This window comes from Schistocerca piceifrons, chromosome 4, assembly GCF_021461385.2.
Source record: "Schistocerca piceifrons isolate TAMUIC-IGC-003096 chromosome 4, iqSchPice1.1, whole genome shotgun sequence".
NCBI lineage: Eukaryota > Metazoa > Arthropoda > Insecta > Orthoptera > Acrididae > Schistocerca > Schistocerca piceifrons.
This window is the reverse complement of record NC_060141.1, coordinates 29,408,324-29,433,391: the sequence shown is the minus strand read 5'-3', so window position 1 is coordinate 29,433,391 and position 25,068 is coordinate 29,408,324. Positions and strand designations below refer to the sequence as shown.

General features: G+C 41.5%; 1 protein-coding gene across 2 annotated transcripts in view; it reads left to right on the top strand.

Annotated features, from left to right (window-relative positions):
- LOC124794677 (protein FAM193A-like) overlaps positions 1 to 25,068 on the top strand; it is a 225,302-nt gene that overhangs the window by 136,092 nt on the left and 64,142 nt on the right. The window contains exon 16 of one of the 2 annotated variants that reach the window (XM_047258212.1): positions 6,858 to 7,227. In XM_047258212.1, the coding sequence (XP_047114168.1) occupies positions 6,858 to 7,227 (370 nt within the window). Of the gene's footprint in view, positions 1 to 6,857; positions 7,237 to 25,068 lie in introns of both variants that reach the window. The other variant, XM_047258211.1, reaches the window with a different exon arrangement.

The window sequence follows — 25,068 nt, the reverse complement described above, 5'->3', positions numbered from 1 at the left end:
ATCTCTCCCCCCCCTCCCCCCCCCCCCCCCCCCACACACACACACACACACACCTACCTTAATTACTGAACTTATCTTCCTGTCCATAACATTAGGATGGTTATAGTAAAGTATGTTATTTGAAAACTTATGATAAAATTGTTTCAAGACACTTTCTGAAGGCTGTGCACATGCTCATGCCGATAGCCAAGGGAGTTAGATAGTTTCGTGTTCCATAGATCATTTGCTTGGTAAGTCATAATAATAATGATAATTTCAGATGTTCATAAAAAATAAAAAATATATTGGGCAACTCTATTTTTAGTGTAGAATATGATGGAGTACTTTCCAAAAGAAAATTCTCACTAGCAGCTTGGGGGGGGGGGGATGAAAACTATTGTCACAAGAAATTTTGGAGGAAAATAATTTTTTACTTCAACCTGTGGTAGTAACAGAATTACTAATGTAAATGGACTGGGGAAAAAAAATGAACATCCTCAAAGTTTATAGATGCATATGCTGCGTCTTTTATTTTGGCAACATTTCAGGTATCATTATCGTATCGTATAACTTACAGAGTCAGATTACTTCCACGATATTCCGTGTGCAGCAGCATGCGAGTTGTTGTGGGCCGTCACCAATAGTTTTGTTTGGACAGCTCGCTTTAATATGACTGAGAATATTCCCTACTCCCCGAAAATATTTTACTGGCTGCTAATACATGTCTTTCATCATTGCACCCGTCACTGAGAATGCCAATATACGCTACGCAAAAGTAATTGTAGTAATTTTGAAGCCAATATTTTCACTGAAGTCGAGCAAAATACTTGTTCAAAAGGTTTAGTGAAACACAAGTTTTATCTAAATTTGCTGTAAGCCTATTATTCTCAGCATGCAATATGTGCTTGGTACACAAAAACCTCGTTCTTACTACAGCATGTCCCTGTCTCGTGTTACAAATTTCTTCCATCATTACAGTTTCTAAATTAAAACCCAAGTGGGTGGAGAAGACAGTGCATTGAAGTGGACTGGCCAGAATAATCAGTTTTATCACGGACATTGCCCTCTATTTCTCAAGCCATTGGATACAATTCTGCATTCTAGCTTTCTGTTAAAGTCGTCAAATATCGTAGACTTCTATGCTCTTGTCGGAGAATCAGAGTAGGTGCTGGGATTGTTCTGGTATTACTGCACTGTTTATATATACAGTCGATACAGAAGCACCACAACGTTTTGTCATTTTATGAACTGCGTTACTCTTACTACAAAACAGCCAGTAAATCCTTCTCTGAAAAAAGGAGTTAAATTTTGAATGTACAACTAAACCAAATACAGTAAGATTATATCTGTATGTAAAGACATTCAGTACAGGTTTTTAGGAAAAACTGTTGTTAATTAATGCAGAATTGACAATCTTATTTTAATTGACAGTTACTGTCGAGTAAACTAATTGCTACCGCTTGTGATAAATTTATCAGATGTCTACTGTAAGGGTAAAACATTCGCAGTATATCCCCTATTATTGAAATAAATAGACAGACATTTAAATCAAGTCAGCTTTTTACATAGACGGCACTTACCTAAACTGAAGGATCTTCTGGCTCCGTGTCTCCAGATTCACTGTTGCTCGTTTCAGCCAGGTTTCAAATTCCACTATGGTGTCTCTTAAACCCAAGAAACCAGTTTCTTGCAGTGCTTCTGTGTGTTTTACGCACCTCTCCCAGTCCTGCTGAGTAACATTGTCAAGAGCTTCATGTGTTAGCTTCTCGACATCAGCAGGTTTGCAAGTAGTATTTCTTTTCGCTACTTCTTGCTTTATGTGGGCCCATATCAATTCAATGGGATTATACTGGCAGTGATACGGTTGTAGACGTGTCCCATTTCGTTTGCCAGTTGATCTAATTCATAAGTCTTTTTGGCACCTATGATTTCTTCCTGAGACAGGAGTTCAGCCTTCGTTTTATTGACTGAAAATGAAACATTCTTTCTCTTCAACTACTCAATAATATCTGTGTTACGCCAATTTGAATGTGGCAGCTTTTCTGTCGGAATGGAGTGGTATCTGAAGTTATCCGTCATGATAATTGACCCTTCTTCCAGCACAGACAAGAGTCGAATAAACCGATTCTTCAAAACTTCTTCATTAATTTCCGAATGGTAATCAGATTGGCAAGAACTTTTCCCACCACGAAAAACAAGTTTGGCCTCTGGTATGAAGCCTGTGGTTAATAAACCAGTGTGGGCAATGATTAATCAGCCACCTCTATCAGTAGGCACTTTCAAACCACCATTTTCTTTGGAGTTATGCCATATATATTTATTGGTGTGGTTCTGTGAAACCCAAGTTTCATACAAGTACACTACAGGCCTGGTGTCTTCAGCACACAAAAAGTGCATTGTACGCAAAAACTTTGCTCTTGCTGCTGCAATGTCTCTGCGTTCCATTAAGAATTTCCATCTGTCATTACACTTCTTGAATCGGAAACCAAGGGAGCAGAGAAGATGAAGAATGGAGGTCTCTGAGCCTGAGTAATTAATTTTTTCATGGAAGTGAGCCTGTATTTTTTTAGCCGTTGGATCGTCTCCTCTGTCGTAATATCCAAGTGCACTTTTACGCGCGAGCTCTTTGTTAAAGTCGTCAAAGTCAGTTGATTTCCATTCACGTTTGTATCCCTTTCTTGGAGAATCAAAACACTCATTCATGTCTGGAGATTCTGCCAATAACACAGATTTGCTAATATGGCCTACAGTTGACTTGGAGACACCACACACGTTAGCAGTAAGTTTATGAATTTGCGCAAAATTTAAGCTATTCCTCGCTTCTTCATTGTCGGTCAGATCAATAAAAAACTCTAGTACATTAGATTGATAATTTCCGATTGTTTACTAATGTCTTTCCGCCCTTTACGTATGCCGACCAGTGGAGTACTACAAGTAGGCACTTTCTGGTGCATTGTTGTTCACCATCGAACACACGTCAAAGCACCTGTCTGAAGACAGTAAGACTCTAAGATCAGATGTGAACACTCGATATAGCATGGTAACACTGAGCTTTCATCTGCTCACACCACTAATGGTACCCACATGGCAACAAAGCCGAGAGGCGGGCGAATCACAGCATGCAATCCTTGCTGGCGGCAGGCAGTGGCTGTGGCCTTGAGGACTCTACTTTGGTGCTGGCCACTATAGTAATTCCTACCCACACATTTTACATACTACAATAATATAAATTTTTCTATGGAATAGAAGGAATTGTTAAGGAGAAACTGTTTGTTTGTTTTCAAATGTTGCTTTTCTCTCTCTTGGGCACTTGCTATCACTGGGTAACTGGTCAAAAATTTTGGTTGCAGCATTGTTGCGTATATTTTTGTGTTAATGACAGCTTAAATGTGGAGTAATGAATGTCATTTTCTCTCTGGTGTTGTAATCATGTACATCATTTTTCATTTTGAACAGTAGTGGATTATTTACAAGAAACCTCATGAGGGAATAAATATACTATGAAGCAGTAGTCAGAATGCCCAACTCATTAAACAGATGTCTGCAAGATGATTATGGGCGAGCACCAGATATAATTCATACAGCACACTTTTGAGCAAGAAAGACTTTCTGTCCTAAAGATGAGTTACCCCAGAACATTACTCCATATGACATTATTGAATGAAACTGTGCAACTTACTGATTTGTCTCTCCAAGTTTTTCAGTGATTCAAAGTGCAATTGTGACTGAACTAGGTTGTTTTAGGAGTTTCAAAGTGTGTTTTTTTTTTCATTATAAATCCTCAGCAATATGGACAGCTAAGCATTCTTAAGTTCCCATTCTATTTATTACACTTTAAGACAAAAAAGAAAAAAAAATGCACTATGAAGTAAGTATCCAAATGAGGTGCAATTCTGTAGATGTGACGTACTTGTACAGGCAAACAAATGATTATAATTTCAGAAAAATTGGATGATTTATTCAAGAGAAAGATCTACACAAATTGAGCAAGTCAATAATGTGTTGGTTCACCTCTGGCCTTTATGCAAGCAGTTATTTCGTTTGGAACTGGTTGATATGTCGGATGTCGTCCTGGGAGTATATTGCCAAATTCTGTCGAACGGGTGCTTTAGATCTTCAGAAATCACAGGCTGGTTGGAGGGCTTTGACTTTAGTGCTGCAAATGTTCTCAGTTGGGTTGAGATCCTGTGATCTTGCTTGCCAAAGTAGGGTTTGGCAAGCATGAAGACAAGTAGTGGAAACTCTTACCAAGTGCGGGAACTGTAAGCCCAGGATGGCTTGTGATGCAAAAAAAGGGGCATAGAATATGATGAACGTACCACTGTTCTATAAGGGTGCTTCAGATGACAGCCAGAGAGGTCATGCTATGAAAAGAAATGGCATCTGCAGTACTCTTGGTTGTTAGGCATTATGACAGGCAGAAGTCACGTTGATATGCCACCACTGTACAGGGAGAACACTTTCCACTAATAGGAAATGACACCACTTTGTACTGTCAAATACAAAAAAAAGAAAGTATAAAATATCCATTGCACCAACTGTGTGCCCAGGAATGAAGGTAGACAGATAGAAAGTGCAGTTGTGGTCCATTTCATTGCAGGAAAAACTGAGTGGGCAAGTAACCTATGGCAGAGTGAGCCATATGATCACTGAGCATATGACATCCACATAGGTACCAGGTTAAGGCAAATACTGCCAGCTCTAGTGGAAGTAGTGGAACGCACATCTTACGCTAGTACAGTACACATTTGCACATAATGGCGTGGATGACATAAACAAACCTCACAGACCGGAAATCCACACATATAACAAGACTCTCCCTTTCATGTGAAATAACCTGATCACCAGATAGTAGTCTGGCTCATAACAACCTGTGTGCTGGATACATAAGTACATGCCCATACACATCATGTTCGTCAAAATTTACAATTACACAAAACCATAAAAAACCTTTTTTAGCACAATTGTGAAAGTTTTTTTACAATTTGTACAAACTTTTATCTAAACAGTTTCAGGCTTTTCCAAAAATCTGTAAAAATTCAAAACATTTAAAACATACTTATTTGGAAAATTGGGTCTTGCAGGCACACAAAGAAGCTGCATTTATAAATACATCTGTTAGCAGCTGCTCCTGATGTCAGACAACAATGTGGTGTACCAACAGACCAGGATATTTAGACATTTGCATATAATGTGTAACAACCCATTTATAGAGGAGATAAGGGGGACACATTTGTAAATGCAGTGGTTCTTGTCTGTCATTTCCTTCTCATTGGTTACATGTTATTACAGCATGGAAACTTGGGACTATTTACAGGTGTCACATTCTCATACTTGGTAGTTGTGGGTGTCTATGGGTGGATGATGTATAGTACAGATTCAACCTATCGGTTTAAGGTTTGTTACATTGTATTTCCAAATAAATTTGTCTTAAATTTTTCAAATTTTTAAAGGTTTTTGGAAAATGTCTTAAATAGCCCAAAAAACTTTGTAAAAGTTGTAAAAATACTCTTGTGACTGTACTAAAATGTGTTTTTATAATTTTTGTGTAATTGTAAATTTTGATGAATTTGATGATGTGTATGGGTGTATACTTACGTGCCCAGTATGCTGGTTGTCATGTGCCGGATTGTTCTATGGTGAGCTGCTTGTTTTGCCTGAAAGGAAGAGTCTTGATGTACATGTGGATTTCTGGTCCGTGAGGCCATACTTCGTTTATTTCATACATGCTGTGGTGTGTGAATCATGGTTTACTTTACTAGCATACAATGTGTGTTCTGCATACTCACACTAGAGCTGGCATTATTTGCCTTAAGTTGGTATCTGTGTGGATGTCAAATGCTCACTGATCAGAGGTATATTTTGGATAATGGTTCTTCAGTGTAGTTCTTGTAGGAATATCAGTGATTCTCCAGAGTATTTCTGTAAGAGTTCCACATATTGATTTGTGCACACACATGGCACATGTTGATTGTTCATGTGACTGTTTGCTCTGCCATAGGCTACTTGCTTGCTCAGTTTTGCCAGTGATGTACTTGGACCATGACTACACTTTCTATTTGTCCACCTCCATTGCTGGGCATGCATTTGGTGCAATGTATATTTTAGACTTTCTTTTTTATAAGGTGGACCAGCCAATGTGGTGTATTTTCCTGTGAATGGAAAGTGTTCTCATTGTAGTGGCGGCATATCTGCATGTTAGTAAGAATTTTACAAAGATATGTACACTAATGCTTGTGTACTTTTTATCATTGATGTGCAGGTTTGTACAGAGATAATTTCTTTGCAATGGCTTTACTTTTTGTATATTGTAGATATGATGATAACATCTACTGTGATGGTTCTTGTAATCTTCTCTAAGATGTGACTAAGGATTTCCTGTTCTTAACAGCCATCTTTAGTTTTATTGGACTATTTAGAAGTGTATGTAATTGATTATGTAGAAGTGTGTGTAATTGCATATATTTTTCTAGAGCTAGAGCAGATACCTCTTTCTTGAAATTGTGAGTCAGTATAACTGTACAACAAAACTTAAGTACCTCCAGTTTATGCCATATGGTGTGAGATGACCAGACAATCGTATCAGATCTAACAACCATGGTCAGTTTAATGCAAAACTCTGTATGTCGTCTTTAGTCTCATGGAACAGTGCTTTTTTTTAAATGGATGATGAAGTGAGTAAATTTTATTTCAGATCAAAGATTAATTGTTCGTTAATTATGAAAGTTAAGAATTTATATATTTGTGGCACTGATACATCATAAATCCAAATTTTTTTTTTTTTTGTCAGGTGATATTTTGCATGTTCTTTGAAGATTTGTTTTCAAGGTAAAATAATATTCAAAATATATGTGTAGTAACGTCTTCATATTTTACAGCTTGAAGAAAAGGAAAGAAAGGACCAAGAAGAGGCCCAGAGGCTTAAACTCGAAGAAATTCAGAACAAAACTCCAGAAGTGACTATCACTGTTGTGAATACACCTGGTAGTACAAATGCCTCTTCAGATGCAACAGATTCTTCATCTTTGAAACAAAAAAAAAATTCTAAGAAGGCGGATGTGGCTGCTTCTGCTTCTCAGAATAAGTCTGATGGTATAACAGCTGTCACAGCAACGCAGCAAGGACCACAGATGGTTACTATCAAGAGAGTCATGGAACCTAATGGTGCAGAGCCTACTGTGACAATCACGTTGAAGGGGGCGACACCTGATAAAGACAAAGTACTTTTTACCTTGGTCAATGGACAAGGTGACTACCGTACGTTAAGTTTCTTATTTAAAGCATATTAGTGTAAGGAAATTACATTACTTTGCTTTCAGATATGTTAAAAACGTAGAACTTATAAAGTACACAAAATGTTTGGTCATTGTGGAATGCTAAAATACAATCATGCTTTACATGGAGGCATTCCTTAACCCTTCCTATCAGAAACTAACCGTTAGAATCTGAACAGTTCCAAATAGAATTTTGTACCACTTACAGTGAAATTTTGTAAAACATTTTTTTGCCTAGGAATGGTTAATTATGACAGTTGAAAGATAAAAAGTTAATGGCATTCATCCTCGTTTCACAGACTAGTTCGAAACAATTGAGGGGGGAGGGGGTCAGACATTTTGTGTGCCTGAAAGGCTACTATGTTAGGAAAAAGTAAATTGTTATGTAGAACGTGTTCATCACTTGAAATACTCTACCGATTCATCTTTGTGTGTGAAACTGGATGGATAATGGAATGCTATGATATTGTCCCTTGCATACCATAAATATGTCTTCATGTGAATCTGCATGAATAAGGCTTTCATAATGAGGGCTCATATTCAACAGTCCCTGGAGGAAAAAAAAAAAAACAACAACACTGTATCTCCCCTCATCCTCACAACAATTGGGTCCCTCTTGTCCTGTCACCTGTTGACATCCCCCCCCCCCCCCCCCCCTCCCTTTTTATTTTTCCACAACGTATCCCTCTTTCTGCTCTTGAGGAGCCTAACAGTTCAAAAGGCTAGGATAGTTTTTTTGTACTTTTATTTGGTTTTGTCAGCTGTGCTTAGAATTTTGCTTCCTGATGGTAAATATGGCCACCCAATTGTATCTATCTTCTTATAGTTTTACAGTTTTTCAAGTTAATTATTCTTCTTTTACAAAAGTACAGTCTTATCATATTTGATAGTTAAGTCAATTTGTTATCCATATTACTCTCCTATTTATGGATTTACTTTGACTTTGGTTTAGGTGTCATTCTTCTCAAAACATTGATGATCTGTGTCCAATACCCAAGAACCAATTTGTTGCAGAAGTGTTCCTCTTGAGATGATGTGTATGCTGTTGCAGTCCATAATTACGAATTTTTATATGGTCTCACTAATATGAGTACAGTAATGCAGTTACTGAGGCATATATGTTTATCCTCTGCAGTAAGTCCTGTGCAGAAATATAAGGATGTGAATAGCTGACCAATATGTACCTTCAAGTGGCGAAATTCCATGAACTCACTTCGATCAACAGAGTGATAGACAGTTGAGCATGGGAGAGGGAGATGTTGTTTGTTCATTTATCTGTGCACACAATATGGCTGTGGCAGCAATAACTGACCTTTTCTGTTCTAGATGCAGTCACATGCAGTGTTGGGTTTGTTTAGCAGAGTGGTAATAGTCTTGTCATTAGAATGAGATTTTCACTCTGCAGCAGAGTGTGCACTGATATGAAACTTCCTGGCAGATTAAAACTGTGTGCCGGACTGTGACTCGAACTCCGGACCTTTGCCTTTCGCGGGCAAGTGCTCTACCAACTGAGCTACCCAATCACGACTCATGCCCCGCCCTCACAGCTTCACTTCTGCCAGCTCTCCTGCGAACCATGCAGAACTAGCACTCCTGAAAGAAAGGATATTGCGGAGACATGGCTTAGCCACAGCCTGGGGGATGTTTCCAGAATGAGATTTTCACTCTGCAACGGAGTGTGCGCTAATATGAAACTTCCTGACAGATTAAAACTGTGTGCCGGACCGAGACTCGAACTCGGGGCTTGGAAACATCCCCCAGGCTGTGGCTAAGCCATGTCCCCGCAATATCCTTTCTTTCAGGAGTGCTAGTTCTGCATAGTTCGCAGGAGAGCTTCTGTAAAGTTTGGAATGTAGGAGTCGAGGTACTGGCAGAAGTGAAGCTGTGAGGACGGGGCGTGAGTCGTGCTTGGGTAGGTCAGATGGTAGAGCACTTGCCCACAAAAGGCCCCGAGTTCGAGTCTCGGTCTGGCACACAGTTTTAATCTGCCAGGAAGTTTCAGTCTCGTCATTTTCTTGTACACTTTCGTAACTAGTTTAGGACATTTTGTCATGTAAAATAAACATGTCACACAGAGAAACAATGCGAACAGTGACAATGAAGCATATTTGTCATCTTACTGATAACAAATGCCATCTGCAAATGACTGTGACAGCTACCAGCTGAGGTAGCAGAGCTGTACAACAACAGTGAAGGCTAGGTGGTGTGACCGAGCTTATTCTCTGATTGGGTGTTGCCGTGGTTGCTGTCTTAGAAATAACTAGTAGTCAGTTGATTTGTTGTCCTGATCCATGTATACCAATAGGTGCATTTAAAAGTAGGAAAACAGTACATAATTTTTGGAAATGTTAGTTCCTTTTTCAGAGAGGGGAGAGAGGTATGTTCGGGAAGTTTGGAAAGGAGGAGCAGTCACTCTGTCCCCCAGTCTACTCTGTCTACCAGTTGTGAGTTGTGAGGACACGGGATACGTGAGAGTGAGTCGGGTATTAAAACATTATTGGTAAGCACTGTGGCAGCCCAATCCATAGATCATGGAAGCACATTTACAAGTAAATATGGATTAAGGGATGACAGGTAGTAAGTGGAATGAATAGTGCAATTGAGAAATTGGAAGTGAGTAAAGCAGACATAAAAACAAACCTACATAGAGAGGGGGACGAGAAGAGGGAAAAGTAATAGTTAGTCATTGACTAAATTTTGAAGTTATGTACAAATGAAAAAATCAAACAATGGAAAATCCATGAAAAGGATAGTTTGCTACTCATCATATAACAACGCGCACACGCAAAACGCAACTCGCACACATGACCACAGTCTCTAGCCATAACACACATTGAAACTCTTGCCCTCCAGGAACTAGAGCAACATGCGCAATGCTACCTTAAAAAAAAACCTCCCGTCTGCTTACTCCTGTACTGCCTTGGACTACCACCTCTATAACAACCTCTAACCACACCCCCAATAGCTGAAAAACCCTGTCTTGTAGACCTATTACATTTATCCCACGCTCCAAAACTCGCTCCCACCACTATACAGAATCCAGAACCTAAACAGACCCGAAAAACTCTATCCTCGCAGAAGTATCAGTCCTTTCAAAGGCCTCACCTTTTGCCTCACTCCCAGATTAAATCTTGCAGGACTTCTTGAAGACCTCTCCTGCTCCCAGTCCCTGCAGTGGATGCACTTCTTTGCTGCCAACCCTACCAATCAGATTCAACTAAAGACCCACCTCTGCTTGACCCAGTTTACTCCGCCATCCAACCATGATCCACCCCCACTGCCCCCACATCACCCCCTGTTAACTTTCCAGAATTTCTTAACATTGAACGTTATCTCCCCATCATTCCCCAAATCCCTCAACATGCAAACTCTCCATACATCCGCTGATAGATCCACAGTCCACCACTTAAAAACTGATTCCGGCCTTATAATCCTACCTATTGACAAAGACTGTTGTTTTGAACCACAACGATTACCTGGCAGAAGGACTCCACCAGCTCTCAGAAGGACTGTGGCAGCTGTCAGATTCATCCACCTACAAACACTGCCACTTTGACCACATTCCAGAAATCCGGCAGGATCTTAGTCTCCCTTTAAATCCTTAGACCCATCCCAGAACCTCTCCCAGCGTCCTTCTTTCTCCTCACCCCCGCACTTATACATTCTATGTGCTTCCTAAAGCCTATAAACCCAACCACCCAGGACACCCCATTGTGGCCAGTTACTGTGTCCCCACTGAACAAAATCTCTACTCTCGTAGAGCAACACCTTCAGCATATTACCCGCAACCTACCCTCCTATATGAAAGATACCAGCCAGTTATTCCACAGTTCCTGTTCCTTTACCATATGGTGCCCTGCTCATCACTATTGATGCCACCTCCCTGTACACTAACATTCCTAATGACCATCGTCTTACCACTATTGAACACTACCTTTCCCAATACCCTATGGATTCCAAACCAACCATCTCCTTCCTAGTCGCCATGACCAACTATATCCTCACCCAAAGTTACTTCTTCTTTGAGGGCATTATCTATAACCAAATACACAGTATGGCTATGGGCACTCGCATGGCACCATCCTGTGCCAATCTATTCATTGGCCATCAAAAGGAATCCATTCTGAACACCCAGAATCCCAAACCCCTTATCTGGTTCAGATTCATTGATGAGATCTTCGTGACCTGAATCGAGGGTAGGGATGCCATATCCACATTCCTCCAGAACCTCTACACCTTCTCCACTGTGTGCTTAACCTGGTCCTTCTTAACCCAACAAGCCACCTTTGTTGATGTTGACCTCCATCTCAAAGATTGCTCAATCAGTACCTCCATCCATGTCGAACCTACCAACCACTAGCAATACCTCCCCTTCAACTGCCACCCATTCCATGCTAAGAAGTCCCTTCCATACAGCCTAGCTGCCTGCCCATGGCTGTCACATCGGTAGTTACGATCGGTCCCTCTTGAAATATACCAAGGATCTCTCTGAGGCCTTTACAGCTTGTAATTACTCTCCCAGGCTAGTATAAAAGTCTCACCATCCAGCCACAGAGGAGCATTCCTCTCGTGACTCAGTACTGTCCAGGGTGGAGCAACTGAAACATTCCCCACCAGGGTTTTGACTACATCTCATCATGCCCAGAAATGAGAAATGTCCTATCCACTATCCCTCCCAACCTGCCACAGTGGTATTCCGTCACCCACCAAACCCGCACTATATCCTTTTCCATCTCTACACAACCCCTGCTCCGAATCCCTTGCCTCATGGCCCATATCCCTATAAAAGACATAGGTGAAAGTCCTTTCCCATACATCCTCCCACCACCACCTACTCCAGTCCAATCACAAACATCACCTGTCCCATTAAAGGCAGGGCTACCTGTGAAACGAGTCATGCTACTTACAAACTAAGCTGCAACCACTGTGCTGCGTTCTATGATGCTCTTCAATCAATGATGGTTTCACAGCCTGTGCCATTTGGACCCTTCCCACCAACACCAGCTTTCCTGAACTGCGCAGGTGGTAACTCTCCCTGCAATATATCCTATGTTCCCGTAACCTTCCTGGCCTCAACTTTTGTTTGTCATTGTCCTTTTCCATCTAGCCCCTTCCTGTTCCCATTGCAGGACTGCACAGCCCTCTATTCCACCAACACACGCAGTCTTTTTACTTCTCTCCTTTTCTGCTACCCCCGTCTCCCCCATCCTCCGTTTACCTCCCGACTGCACCTAGCTGCCCTACTCCCCATCTCATCCTTGCACAATCCCAGCAGCACTTTACTGTCGTCCCCCACCCGTACCCTACTATCCCTCTCCCTCCCCACCTCAGCCTCCTGCTTACCCCACACAGTTGCCTCTCCTACAGTGCGCTGCTGCTCCAGCTTCAGCTCCAGCTGCCAGAGACTCACTCTCTCTCTCTCTCTCTCTCTCTCTCTCTCTCTCTCTCTCTCTCTCTCTCTCTCTCTGTGTGTGTGTGTGTGTGTGTGTGTGTGTGTGTGTGTGTGTGTGTGTGTTTTTGTTTTTGACAAAGGCCTTATTGGCCAAAAACTAACTGTGCGACAGTCTTTTTGTTGTGCCTTTCTGTGACTCAGCATCTCCGCTATACGGTGAGTAGCCACTATCCGTCTCATAATATTGATATATGAAAAAATGAAGGAAAAGGAAAAGGGTGGGGCAGGAGGGTGGCCGCTGGGATGCAGAGATGTGATGGAGAGCCAGCACCTTTAGAGCTCAGGGAAATTAATGCTAGATAGGAGAATTCAAGCAGCCTACATGGTGTAGCAGGCACTCGGGTCCCTTGCATCATACTGTAGGGCATTCTTAACAGTTGGATAGTGGGCATCCCCAAGACGATTAGATCTTCTGTTTCCTTTCATGTGCTCAGGCAGTTTGGTAATGGTGAACTCTGTGCAGAAAGCTGTTTAGGGAACATGTTGTGAGTTTATTTATGAAATTACTTTTCTGCTAACAGGTAAAATTTTTGCATTATGCGGCACATTTTGGGGAAAGATTTCCATTTTTGGGTTTTTTTTTTGTGCATGTTATCCCGTGTGTAAAATTTTTGATGTGTCAGGTACTGCTTGGTTGTGTTGTCTTTGCTAAGTTACTTAAATCACATGCAATTTTTAATTGATGGTTGGCCTTTATACAGAATTAACAGACAGTTACAAAGATGTTTTTATGTGTAGTCAACAGAAGTAATGCTATAAGTATCATACATAGTATGTTTACTACACAATGGTGCTTATTTCTCTGGACACTATTTTTAGTTAAGTGTACTGTCGACCATAGCATCTGAAGTAGTTCACTGTATTTTGTTAGACTATTACTCCTGGAAGACAGAGTATCATAAATAAATCACTTAGCAATAGCCAAGTGAAGGTCTCTAGAATAAATCTCTCCCTGTGGAGCAGTGTGTGCACTTTTGTGGAACTACCTGACAAATTAAAACAGTGTTAATTGTGGAAACTACTAAAGTTAGAAAGTGTTAATTGTGGAAACTACTATAGTTAGAAATTTCTCTGTGATATCCTCTTTTCCATGACTGATATTCCAGCAAGGTGTGAAGGAGACTGTAAAATTTGGAATGCAGAAGAGAGGTTCAGGCAAACATAAGTTGTTAATTTTGTCTGGATAGCTTAGCTGGTAAAATAATAGTTCATGAAAGGCAAGAGCTCAGATTGGAATTTGATCTGGCACAAAGTATTAACTTATAGGGAAGTTAATTTCTTTCCCTCTTTTTGCAGTTTGGTTTTCTAAAAATTCTTTTTCTCTTTTTCCAATCTAGATTGTTGTGCTAGCAACATTGTATGGAGTTGTCAGAAAGTAAGAGTAGCAACCATTTCACTGAGGTTTATTTGAACACCAGTGTATCTTCTGTTGCAAGTGTTGTGCTTTTGTCTTTCTCCAGCCTGAGACTACCAGTAAATCCCTGTTTCTTTAATGAATCAAATTCCCTTGAATAAGGCAGGTTGAGACATCTCATTACTTTAAAAATTAACTGATGTGTTAAATATTTGACTTTAAGCTTGTGCATGAGAAATAGTGTAGAAAAGGTTTGAAATAATGCTTAAAATTTGTCAGAAGTTGCTAAGTGCTCTCATTGTGAAACACTGGATTAATATATTCTGAGTGCACGTCATTCTAAGCAATAGCAAGTTTCTCACACATTTCAATATTTAATACAAACAAACAATGGCAAATGCAGGATGGAATGTAACAATATGAGAGAAGGAAAGTTGCTTCTCACCATATAGTGGAGATGCTGAGTCGCGATGGGCACAATAAAAAAATTCACACAATCATAGCTTTCGCCCATTAAGGCCTTTGTCAGCTGTAGACACACACGCACACGCACACGCACACTCATGTGAGTGCAACTTGCACACACACACACATCTGCAGTCTCAGAGAGCTGAAACTACACTGCGAGCAGCAGCACCAGTGCACGATGGGAGTGGCGACTGGGTGGGGGTAAGGAGGAGGCTGGGGCGGGGAGGGGGAGGGATAGTATGGTGGGAGTGGCGGACAGTGAAGTGTTGCAGTTTATACGGAGGGCAGGAGAGAAGGTGTGGAGGGGGCATGGGGTAAGTAGCGGAAAGGACAGAAATAAAAATAAAAATAAATTAAAAGACTGGGTGTGGCAGTGAAATGATGGCTGTGTAGTGCTGGAGTGGGAACAGGGAAGGGGTTTGATGGGTGAGGACAGTGACTAACGAAGGTTGAGACCAGGAGGGGTACGAGAATGTAGGATGTATTGCAGGGAAAGTTCCCACCTGCGCAATTCAGAAAAGCTGGTGTTGGTAGGAAGGATCCATATGGCACAGGCTCTGAAGCAGTCATTGAGATGAGGGGTATCATGTTTGGCAGCATGTTCAGCTACAGGATGGCCCACTTGTTTTTTGAACACAGTTTGTTGGTGACCATTCATGTGGACAGACAGCTTGTTGGTTGTCATTCCTACATAGAATGCAGCACAGTGGTTGCAGCTTAGCTTGTAAATCACAGGACTGGTTTTACAGGTAGCCCTGCCTTTGATGGGATAGGTGATACTAGTGACCGGACTGGAGTAGGACGTGGTAGGAGGATGTATGAGAAAGGTCTTGCATCTAGGTCTATTACAGGGGTATGAGCCATGAGGTAAGGGATTGGGAGCAGGGGTTGTGTAAGGATGGACAAGTGTAATGTGAAGGTTCGGTGGACAGTGGAATACCACAGTAGGAGGGGTGGGAAGGATAGTGGGTAGGGCATTTCTCATTTGAGGGCACGACGAGAGGTAATTGAAACCCTGGCGGAGAATGTAATTCAGTTGCTCCGGTCCCGGATGGTACTGAGTTACGAGGAGAGTGCTCCTCTGTGGCCAGACTGTGGGACTTCGGGAGGTAGTGGGAGATTGGAAAGATAAGGCACGTTCTTTTTGTACAAGAATGGGAGGATAATTAGGGTCAGTGAAGGCTTCAGTGAGACCCTCGGTATATTTAGAGAGGGACTGCTTGTCACTGCAGATGCAATGATCACGGGTGGCTAGGCTGTACGGAAGGGACTTCTTGGTATGAAATGGGTGGCAGCTGTCGAAGTGGAGGTATTGCTGGTGGTTAGTAGGTTTGATATCAGCGGAGGTACTGATGTAGCCATCTCTGTGGTGGAGGTCAACGTCTAGGAAGGTGTCTTGTTGGGTGAAGCAAATGGGGGAGAAGTTGTTGAGGTTCTGGAGGAATGTGAATAAGGTGTCTTCACCTTCAATCCAGATAGCAAAGATGTCATCAATGAATCTGAACCAGGTGAGGGGTTTAGGATTCTGGGTTTTCAGGAAGGATTCCTCTAGATGCCCCATGAATAGGTTAGCATAGGATGGTGCCATGCGGGTGCCCATAACCGTACCGCAGATTTGTTTGTAGGTAATGCCTTCAAAGGAGAAGTAATTGTGGGTGAGGATATAGTTGTTCATGGAGACTAGGAAGGAGGTTGTTGGTTTGGAATCCATAGGGCGTCTGGAAAGGTAGTGTTTGATAGCAGTAAGGCCATGGACATTAGGAATGTTAGTATACAGGGAGGTGGCATCAATAGTGACGAGCAGGGCACCGTTGGTAAAGGGAAAGGAACTGTGGAGTCGGTCGAGGAAATGGTTGGTATATTTTATATAGGAGGATAGGTTCCGGGTAATAGGTTGAAGGTGTTGGTCTACAAGAGCAGAATTCTCTCAGTGGGGGCACAGTAACTGGCCACAACGGGGCGTCCAGGGTGGTTGGGTTTATGGACTTAGGAAGCATGTGGAAGGTGGGAGTGGTAGGGATAAGTAGAGAGATGGACTCTGGGGAGAGGTTCTGGGATGGGCCTAAGGATTTGAGTAGTGACTGGAGATCCTGCTGGATTGCTGGAATGGGATCACTGTGGCATGGTTTGTAGGTGGAAGTATCTGACAGCTGACAGTCCTTCTGCCATGTAAACCTTGCGGTTCAAATCTACGGTGGTGGAGCCTTTGTCTGCAGGTAGAATTATAAGATTGGGATCAGTTTTTAGATGGCGGACTGTGGTTCTTTCTGCGGATGTAAGGTTAGTATGCATGTTGAGGGATTTAGGGAATGATGGTGAGGCAAGGCTTGAGGATAAGAAATTCTGGAAAGTTAACAGGGGCTGGTTTGGAGGCAGTGGGGGTGGATCACGGTTGTATGGAGGAGTGAACTGAGTTAGACAAGGTTCAATATTAGTCTTTGGTTGAGTGTGATTGGTCGGCTTGGCGGCGAAGAAGTGTTTCCACTGTAGGGACCAGGAGAAGGAGAGAAGATCTTTAACTAGTCTTGCATGGTTGAATTTGGGGGTGGGGCAAAAGGTGAGGCCTTTGGAAAGGACTGATATTTCTGTGGGACTAAGGCTTCTGGAGGAAAGATTCATGACTGTGCTGCGGGTCTGTTTAGGTTTTGAGTTCTGTGTGGTGGTTGGAGGGAGTTTTGGAGGGTGGGGTAAGGGTAGTAGGTCTGAGAGACAGGGTTTGTCAGCTATGAGGGCGTGGAGAAGGTTTGGAGGTTGCTGTAGAAGTGGTGAACAGTGGTACTCTGAGGCGGGAGTAGGGTGTGAGCAGGATGGAGAGCTTTTTGCGGTTACGTTGTGCATGTTGCTTAAGTTCCTGCAGGGCAAGAGTTTCAATGTGTGTTATGGATTCCCGGAATTTGGTATTACATAGCAGGAGAATTTTGCGGATGGAGAGAAGGTACTGCAAGGAGGATTGGGCTTGGTTGATATGGTTTTGCAGGTCTATGTTGGTGGGGGCTAAGGATTGGTGGAATCTGAACAGGTGGAGGTCATTGTGGACGGAGGGGTGGCAACCAGAGATGGGTAATTTGATGGTAAGGCCATAGGGGGGATTTAATGAGCCAAGCAACAATGCAGGGACAGTATGTGGTACTGGAATCTGACTAGGGATAAGGAAACTTTTCTGTATTGACGCAGATGGAAGGAGCAAGGATCCATGATGATGCAAAAATGCAAAAAAAAATACATAAGAAAGTAGAATTATGTCCAAATAATTACGCAAAAATACACCCAAATACGTGTGAAAAGTACGAAATGGATCCACAAGGGGAGAAAAAAGAAATGAAATCTGAGGAAGAGGACGATAGTGGAAGGCGAAAACTCACTAAAATTGGTGAGAAGTCACGAAGGTCAAAGTAGAGAATTCTCTCCTTTCCGCTACTTACCCCCCTCCCCATCCGCACCTTCTCTCCTGCCCTCCGTCTAAACTGCAACACTTCACTGTCTGCCACTCCCACCATACTATCCCTCCCCCTCCCCGCCACAGCCTCCTCCTTACCCCTACCCAGTCGCCACTCCCATCATGCACTGGTGCTGCTGCTTGCAGTGTAGTTTAAGCTCTCTGAGACTGCAGACGTGCGTGCGTGCGCGCGTGTGTGTGTGTGTGTGTGTGTGTGTGTGTGTGTGTGTGTGTGTACTGCTGACAAAGGCCTTAACGGCCGATAGCTATGTTCGTGTGAATCTTTTTATTGTGCCTATCGCGACTCAGCATTTCCGCTGTATGGTGAGTAGCAACTTTCCTTCTCTTGTATTGTTACATTCCGTCCTGGATTTTCCATTGTTTGATATTTCCCTAACAGCTTTTCTTCGATCCTAACCCTGCGCTGTTTTCCTTTGTAACTACTTTCTTTTGCATCGCTATACTCAATGTCCATCCTTCTTTCTTTTTTTTCCTGTGTTTCTCTTGTTGCCTTATGAACCGCAGTGCGCGCTCTACTTACGACCCACACTGTATCAACGGGCTTGGACGCACGCAACAGACGGCCTCAAGGCCACGCTGATTGTTGGTGCAGCATCTTGTGTCCCATATTACTCCTGCCGATATAATCAGTTCCCGTATTTTTGCGTGTTATCTCCCGCACTTTGCCGATGCCACACAATCTTACATCTCTAACTACGAACCCCTCCCCACCCCCAACACTTTCTCCGTTCTATCCCTGTCCGCACCCACTAAATACACCTCATTCAGTCAATCTGCCATCCCCCTTCTCTATGCTTATCCACCCTCAAACCTGGTACCCACAGTAATATACATATATTTATTATTGATTAGTTAATCTCTACTTTGACATTTGTGACTTCTCGCCAATTTTAGTGAGTTTTGGCCTTCCACTATTGTCGTCTTCCTCAGATTTCATTTCTTTTTCTCCCTTGTGCATCCATTTTGTACTTTCATACGTATTTGGGTGTATTTTTGCGTAATTATTCGGATGTAACTCTACTTTCTTACGTATTTTTTCGCGTTTTTGCACCACCATGGATCCTTGCTCCTTCCATCTGCATCAATACAGAAAAGTTTCCATATCCCTAGCCAGTTCCCAGTCCCACATACTGTCCCTGCGTTGTTGCTGTGTGTTGTACAATGACATAATTTTGCAGGTTCATTCAGTGATATGTATAGATACTGTGTGCAAAGTGTGTTGTGAATAGAGTTAGTAATAGAGAAGTAGTAAATTAAAATGTCATGCCTGATGTTGAAGTTTCACTGCACACCTATTTCAAGCAGAAGCAATTGTTTCATGCGTTCAATTGTCTATGATGTCATACCTCGTGAACTGAGTCATACAATGATGTGATTTTGCAAGCACATTCACTGGTGTATGTGGATACTGTCTGTAAACTGTGTTGCAAATAGAGTGAGTAGTAAAGAAGTAATAAATTAAAACATCATCTCTGATGGTGAAATGTGACTGTATGTACAGCGAAAATACAGTAAGTGATAAACTTTTTTCCTTTCATCATTTTGTGTTTTGGGGTGTGGGAAGGGGTTTGGGGGCAGCTTGAAAAAATAATGGTTTGAAATGTGTAAAGTTTGTTGGCGATTGCAAAGTGCTCTCATTCTCAAATAATGTATGAATAAAGTCTAGGTGTTTGCGCACTGTTAGATATGCTGAGTCAAGACAAACACACAGTTCCTAATCATGTAGTTGTCTTGTTGCATTAAACTTTTAGCATAAGGTTATACCTTTTAATGAGTAGATTATGACAGCTTTTAAATATTGAAAATCAAAAGTTTGTTGCCTCTGGAAGCCATTAGATAGGAAACTGCATCTGGTACTGGGTTCCAGCATAGTCTCTTGGTAATGTAGATACTCATTTGACCATTTACATGTATGTTCTTAAAATTTAAAGATGAATTTTAATGGTAATGTGTCTTGATTTTTTTAGAAAGCATGCCCAGTGGTGCATATACATACATGCTCATTTGATAGATGTTCAACTAGGTAGTACATGACAATCGTCTCACAAACTGTAGTCAGTTTTGCTATCCAATAATGTAATATCACAGTCGTGGTCACTGTCCGAGGTGCTAAATTCAGTCTCAAGCTTTCTATTAAGATTCATTTTCAAATGCCATAAATAATAATACAAGACTAGATACTCTCCTTCTGTCAATTGTATAGAACATCGTTACAATTAAGGTTATCTTTAGTGGCAAGAACCATAAACACTTGCTGCCAAGTGAGAAATATAACATTATAGGATATTTCTTAGTATAGTACTCAGTTATTGGCATGAATCGATAATATTAATTTATTAATGCTCAACTGGTTTACTGCCTGTAATGTGGCTGTAGTGCTGCTTGCTGCCATCTTGTGTAAGAAACATGAATGTGGGCCCTTGATAGTAGGCATGTTGAGATGTGCAGTCACCAGGAAAGTGTTCAAAAAATTCCACAGCTCTATTTGCTTTCTGCTAACATGCTGTCACAGCACTGTTGTAGTACAGTGGTCATGATTGTATCAGTAGAAACAAAAGTGACTCCGAATGAAGTATCAAAAGGTGCGTCAGGTAAAGGCAACTACTTGGACAGGTCAGGTTCATTCAGGGAAAATGGAGTCATTCTCTCTTGAGCATATGCAGGGCACTCTGTAAAGATATTTGGCTTCTGGGTCCAGCAAGAGGCCCTGTCAGCATGCTGTGCTTGTATTGCAACACATTTCATCATATCACACTTTAACAGATGCTATTTTATATTCAAACAGCAGGTTAGAGGCTTAATTTACCATCTAATCAGCTCCTGTTTTTACTGATGATTAAACAAGTGTGGCACAACCTTTAAGATTGTGTGAAATGTGAAAACTGTTTCTGAAATTATATGTCAATAGACTTTTGTGTGTCGTCAGAATAGCAGGCATATGCAAGCTTTTTGTAACTGTTTAGCCAGCCATACTTCGCTGAAATTTTTTTTCTTTTTGTATTTCTGTCCAGGTTTTAGCACGGGCTATTTTGTGGTTTTACCTTATTTATAATAGCTATGATTGTGTGAGTGAATGTGAGTAAATATGAGGGGGAATGATTCAAGTTGTAGCTTAAGTTTTTTTCTGTATAGTTTTTAGTTTCTCATTTTAATCACATTTATTTTGCATTAATTTAGTGACAACTTTTTGAGTGCCATAGATCCAGCAACGAACACTAACAAACCTAGCAGTGAGAAGCTTCATTGTTCATAAATTATACCAAACTTGTAGTTTACTCAGAATGGGTTAGGGATTACTCCAGGAAAATGAAAGCCAACCTCGGACAGAAAAAAACTCTTTAAGTGTTTAGCTCCTCCATGAAGAAGAGCTACATATAGGAAAGTGAATGTTGGTAGGTCTTCCAAATTTGGTGAGGACTGGAGTCTGATAATCTTCATTAACAGATTGTATATTTTGTGCAGCTTGCATGCTTCATTTGTTAATTTCTTGCATATACATGCCCGGACTTAACGTAACACGATTGCGCTTTTTCTTTTTTTATCCCAGATGTAAAAAGTCTAACAAGAAGTACTGCTCTTATGCCCTATCAAATAAGATGTAAGACCGATACTCTTTTTCCTGGCAACCATGCATCACTGCTAACTTTTTGTAGTAGTATCTAAGTGCATTACCTGTAACTACAGAACTTTAATGGGATTGTAAAAGAATGATTAATGGCAGAGCTCTGTTTTCTAATAATAAAATTGTTGATTTCATAATTTTCTACATCTGTAGAAAGTACATATTCATTTACAGTGTAATTGTACATGGAAGTGAAATGTGGGCAATAAGCAGTTCAGACAAGAAGAGAATAGAAGCTTTTGAAAAGTGTACTGTAGAAAAACACTGTAGATTAGATCAGTAGATTCCATAAGCACTGAGGAGGTACTGAAACAAATTGGGGAGAAAAGAAATTTATGACCCACATGCCATGCCCATGAACTACAAAAAGGGATAGGTTAACTAACCGAAAGTTCAGGTTGGAATATCAGCAATATTATGAAAAGCGTAGATTGCTACTTGCTGTGAAGATGACAAATTGAGTTGCAAACAGGCAGAATGAAAAGACTTTTACACATTGAACTTTCACCCAAAGCATTCATCAGACACACACACACACACACACACACACACACACACACACACACACACACACACACACGTTGGCTATCTCTGAATGTAAGCAGCAGTCTCGAAAGAAATGGTACGGGGGAAGGGGAAAGGATAGCAGGGTACAGGTTGGAGGAGAGAAGAGCATTTTCTGGTAGAGTGTGTGAGAACTAGATGGTAGCAGGACAAGGCTGCCAGGCACAGCATTGGGAGGTTGTGGGGGTGGGGAATTCCTTACCTCCAACTCACCCTCACCGTCCTTTCCGCAGGTCCCTTCCTAAGAACACCATCCTTTTAGCAGAAGAAAGGACAGCCATACACAGCCTCAAAACAGGTCCTGACCAAATCGTCTTACCTGCAGACAAAGGTTGCACCACTGTCATTATGAATCAAAGTGACTACCTGACAAAAGCTTCTGCCGATTGTCTGACTCCATCTATAAACTCTGCCTTAGTGATCTGATCCCAGAACAGCAATACACCCTCCAATTCTTGCTTAAAGCTTAGATCCTTCCCAGAACCTGTCCCTTGAATCAGTTTCCTCCTCACCCCTATGATGCCCTGCACATCTACATCTAGACCTTGCAAACCGCTCTGAAATGAACAGCAGAGGATATATGTCATTGTACCACTTACTAGTCATGTTCCTGATTGAGATATCACACTGCTAATTTTTCATTTACTTTACTGAACTTTCTGCTTGCTTTAGTTGTTGTTTGTACTTTGGTAATCATTGTTCGCACAGCATCATCATCATCACTGATATCAGTTTCGATGTGGACATCCTCAGAGAGGTCAGGTCTGTTTGTTGCCATTAGATTCAATAGATTCCCATTATGAGTGGGGTTCCTAACCATCTATTCTAGGTAGTTTCCAGAGAAGACATTTAGTAATGTTTCACAGTATGCTCACCATGCCTACCACTAACAACACTGCAGTTTTTCCAATTAATTGTTGGATTATTAAAGTCTCCACCAATGATTACAATATGATTAGGGAACTGAGTGAACTGAGATTTTCTCTGCAGTTTCTGGTTATATTAGGATATGAGTTTGGTGGATGATGGAAGGACACAGTTACCATTTTATGACCACTACTGTTACTGAGTCTTTCCCAAGCAGTCTCACATGCAACTTCAATTTCTATCTCAGTGGATTTCAGTTTCTTGTCAACTGTGACAGATACACCATCTCCATTTCCAATTTTCCTATGTACTATTAAATTTCCCCCCAAAATCTCAATGCTATCAATTTCAGATCTAAACGAGCTTTCTGTACATGGTATTTTGTGAGCTTCAGTGCTTTTCAAGAGCACTTCAAATTCTGGCACTTTGTTGTGAATGCTTTAGCAGGTAACCACTAGAATTTTAATCTTTTCACCTGTGGAAGGCATTTCTTTTTATCTTACACTGATACTTCTGGGTTTCTTACAGCTATTATTAGCTGGACTGGATGGAGTCACGTAGTCTAAAAAAGACCCTTGTGTGCACCCCACACACAGTCAGCTACGTGTACACTTCTTAGCCCTATGGCGCAAGTCGAGGAAGTCACTGCCCACCTTGTGACAGAACTTTCGAAGTCTCTGGTTCAGTTCCTCCGCTTGACTCGGAACCAAAAGTCCACAATCAGTTTTGGGGACAATGCTGCAGATTGTGAGCCTCGTGGAAACTCCTTGCTCAAGGCTGGTTTTCTCAACCTTCTTGCAAGTCGCTGAAATGACCCAAGAATGACATCGGAGCGCAGACGACGGGCACCATTTGTTCCGACATGCACCACGATCTGCAGTTGGTTGTTGTTCCCTCAGTAGCTGCTGGAATAGCCTCTTCAACATGTTGAATGAAGCCCCAGGAATACACATTGAGTGTACCTGGTGTCCTTTCATGTCCCCAGCTGCCATTTCTCTATGTGTTACCATGATTTGCCTTATGTTTGAACTGCCGATGATTAATGGACCGCTGCCCTTTTGCATTTGCGTCCTCTGGACACCAGACAAAACAGGTTTCCCCAAAACAGGTGAAGTGAGTCCCACTGGCTCAGTTTCAGTGGAAGACAGCACCTCCTGAAAGACAACACATCCTGAGTCCTCCATAGTCCCTATCCATCCTGTACAGGATGTCTATATCTACCATTGATACACCACTTGCAGTCAAGTGGATGAGTAATGACAGATCCTGTACTTCTTGCATAGGAGACAAGATCCACAGGGGGGGATAGTACTTGAGGTACCTTTGGTACAGGTATCACAGGTACAAGGCTCTTGAGAGCTCTTCCAACACACCGATTCACAGCAGCTGCAAATCCTATGGCAGTACTCAGGGCAATTTATAGCTGCTTCCGAACAGCATTCACAGTGGGGCTGCATTTTGGCTGGTGCAATGTATTACAGGATAGTGAACAAATAATTTAAACTAAGCCTGCTGATTATCGTTTAATCTGTTGAGTTAAAAAATTACTAATTACGTATAGGAATTGAAGTAATTACACAAAACAAGATTTCAGTTAAGGCAACAAAGAAACTTGTGCTGAAAATTACTAGCTTCCTAAAACTTTTGGGGGTTAATTATAGTTGTTGGGAAACTTGAAAATAGAGTTAATTTATGATGAGTGTAGAGTATACTTCTCTTTAAGAAAAAGTTAATGTAACACAGTATGTTAATCACAATATCTGCTACAGTTACTAAATCATAAACACCAGTTTACTACAAATCAGATATGCACAGGACAGTGGTAACTTAACGAAAGTTCTCAAAAATGCTCGTTTGTTTGCTTTGGTATACTGTGAAATTTGGGGTGATCTATTCTTTGGCAGTTAGCCTGTCACAAGGGTATCCTACCCCAGCAGAGGCCAGGGAATATGTGAAAGCAGCCATGTCATACACGAGCTCTTATGCTTGATTTCCCAGCTTTTCTTAACTGTGCAGATAGGAATCACCCTT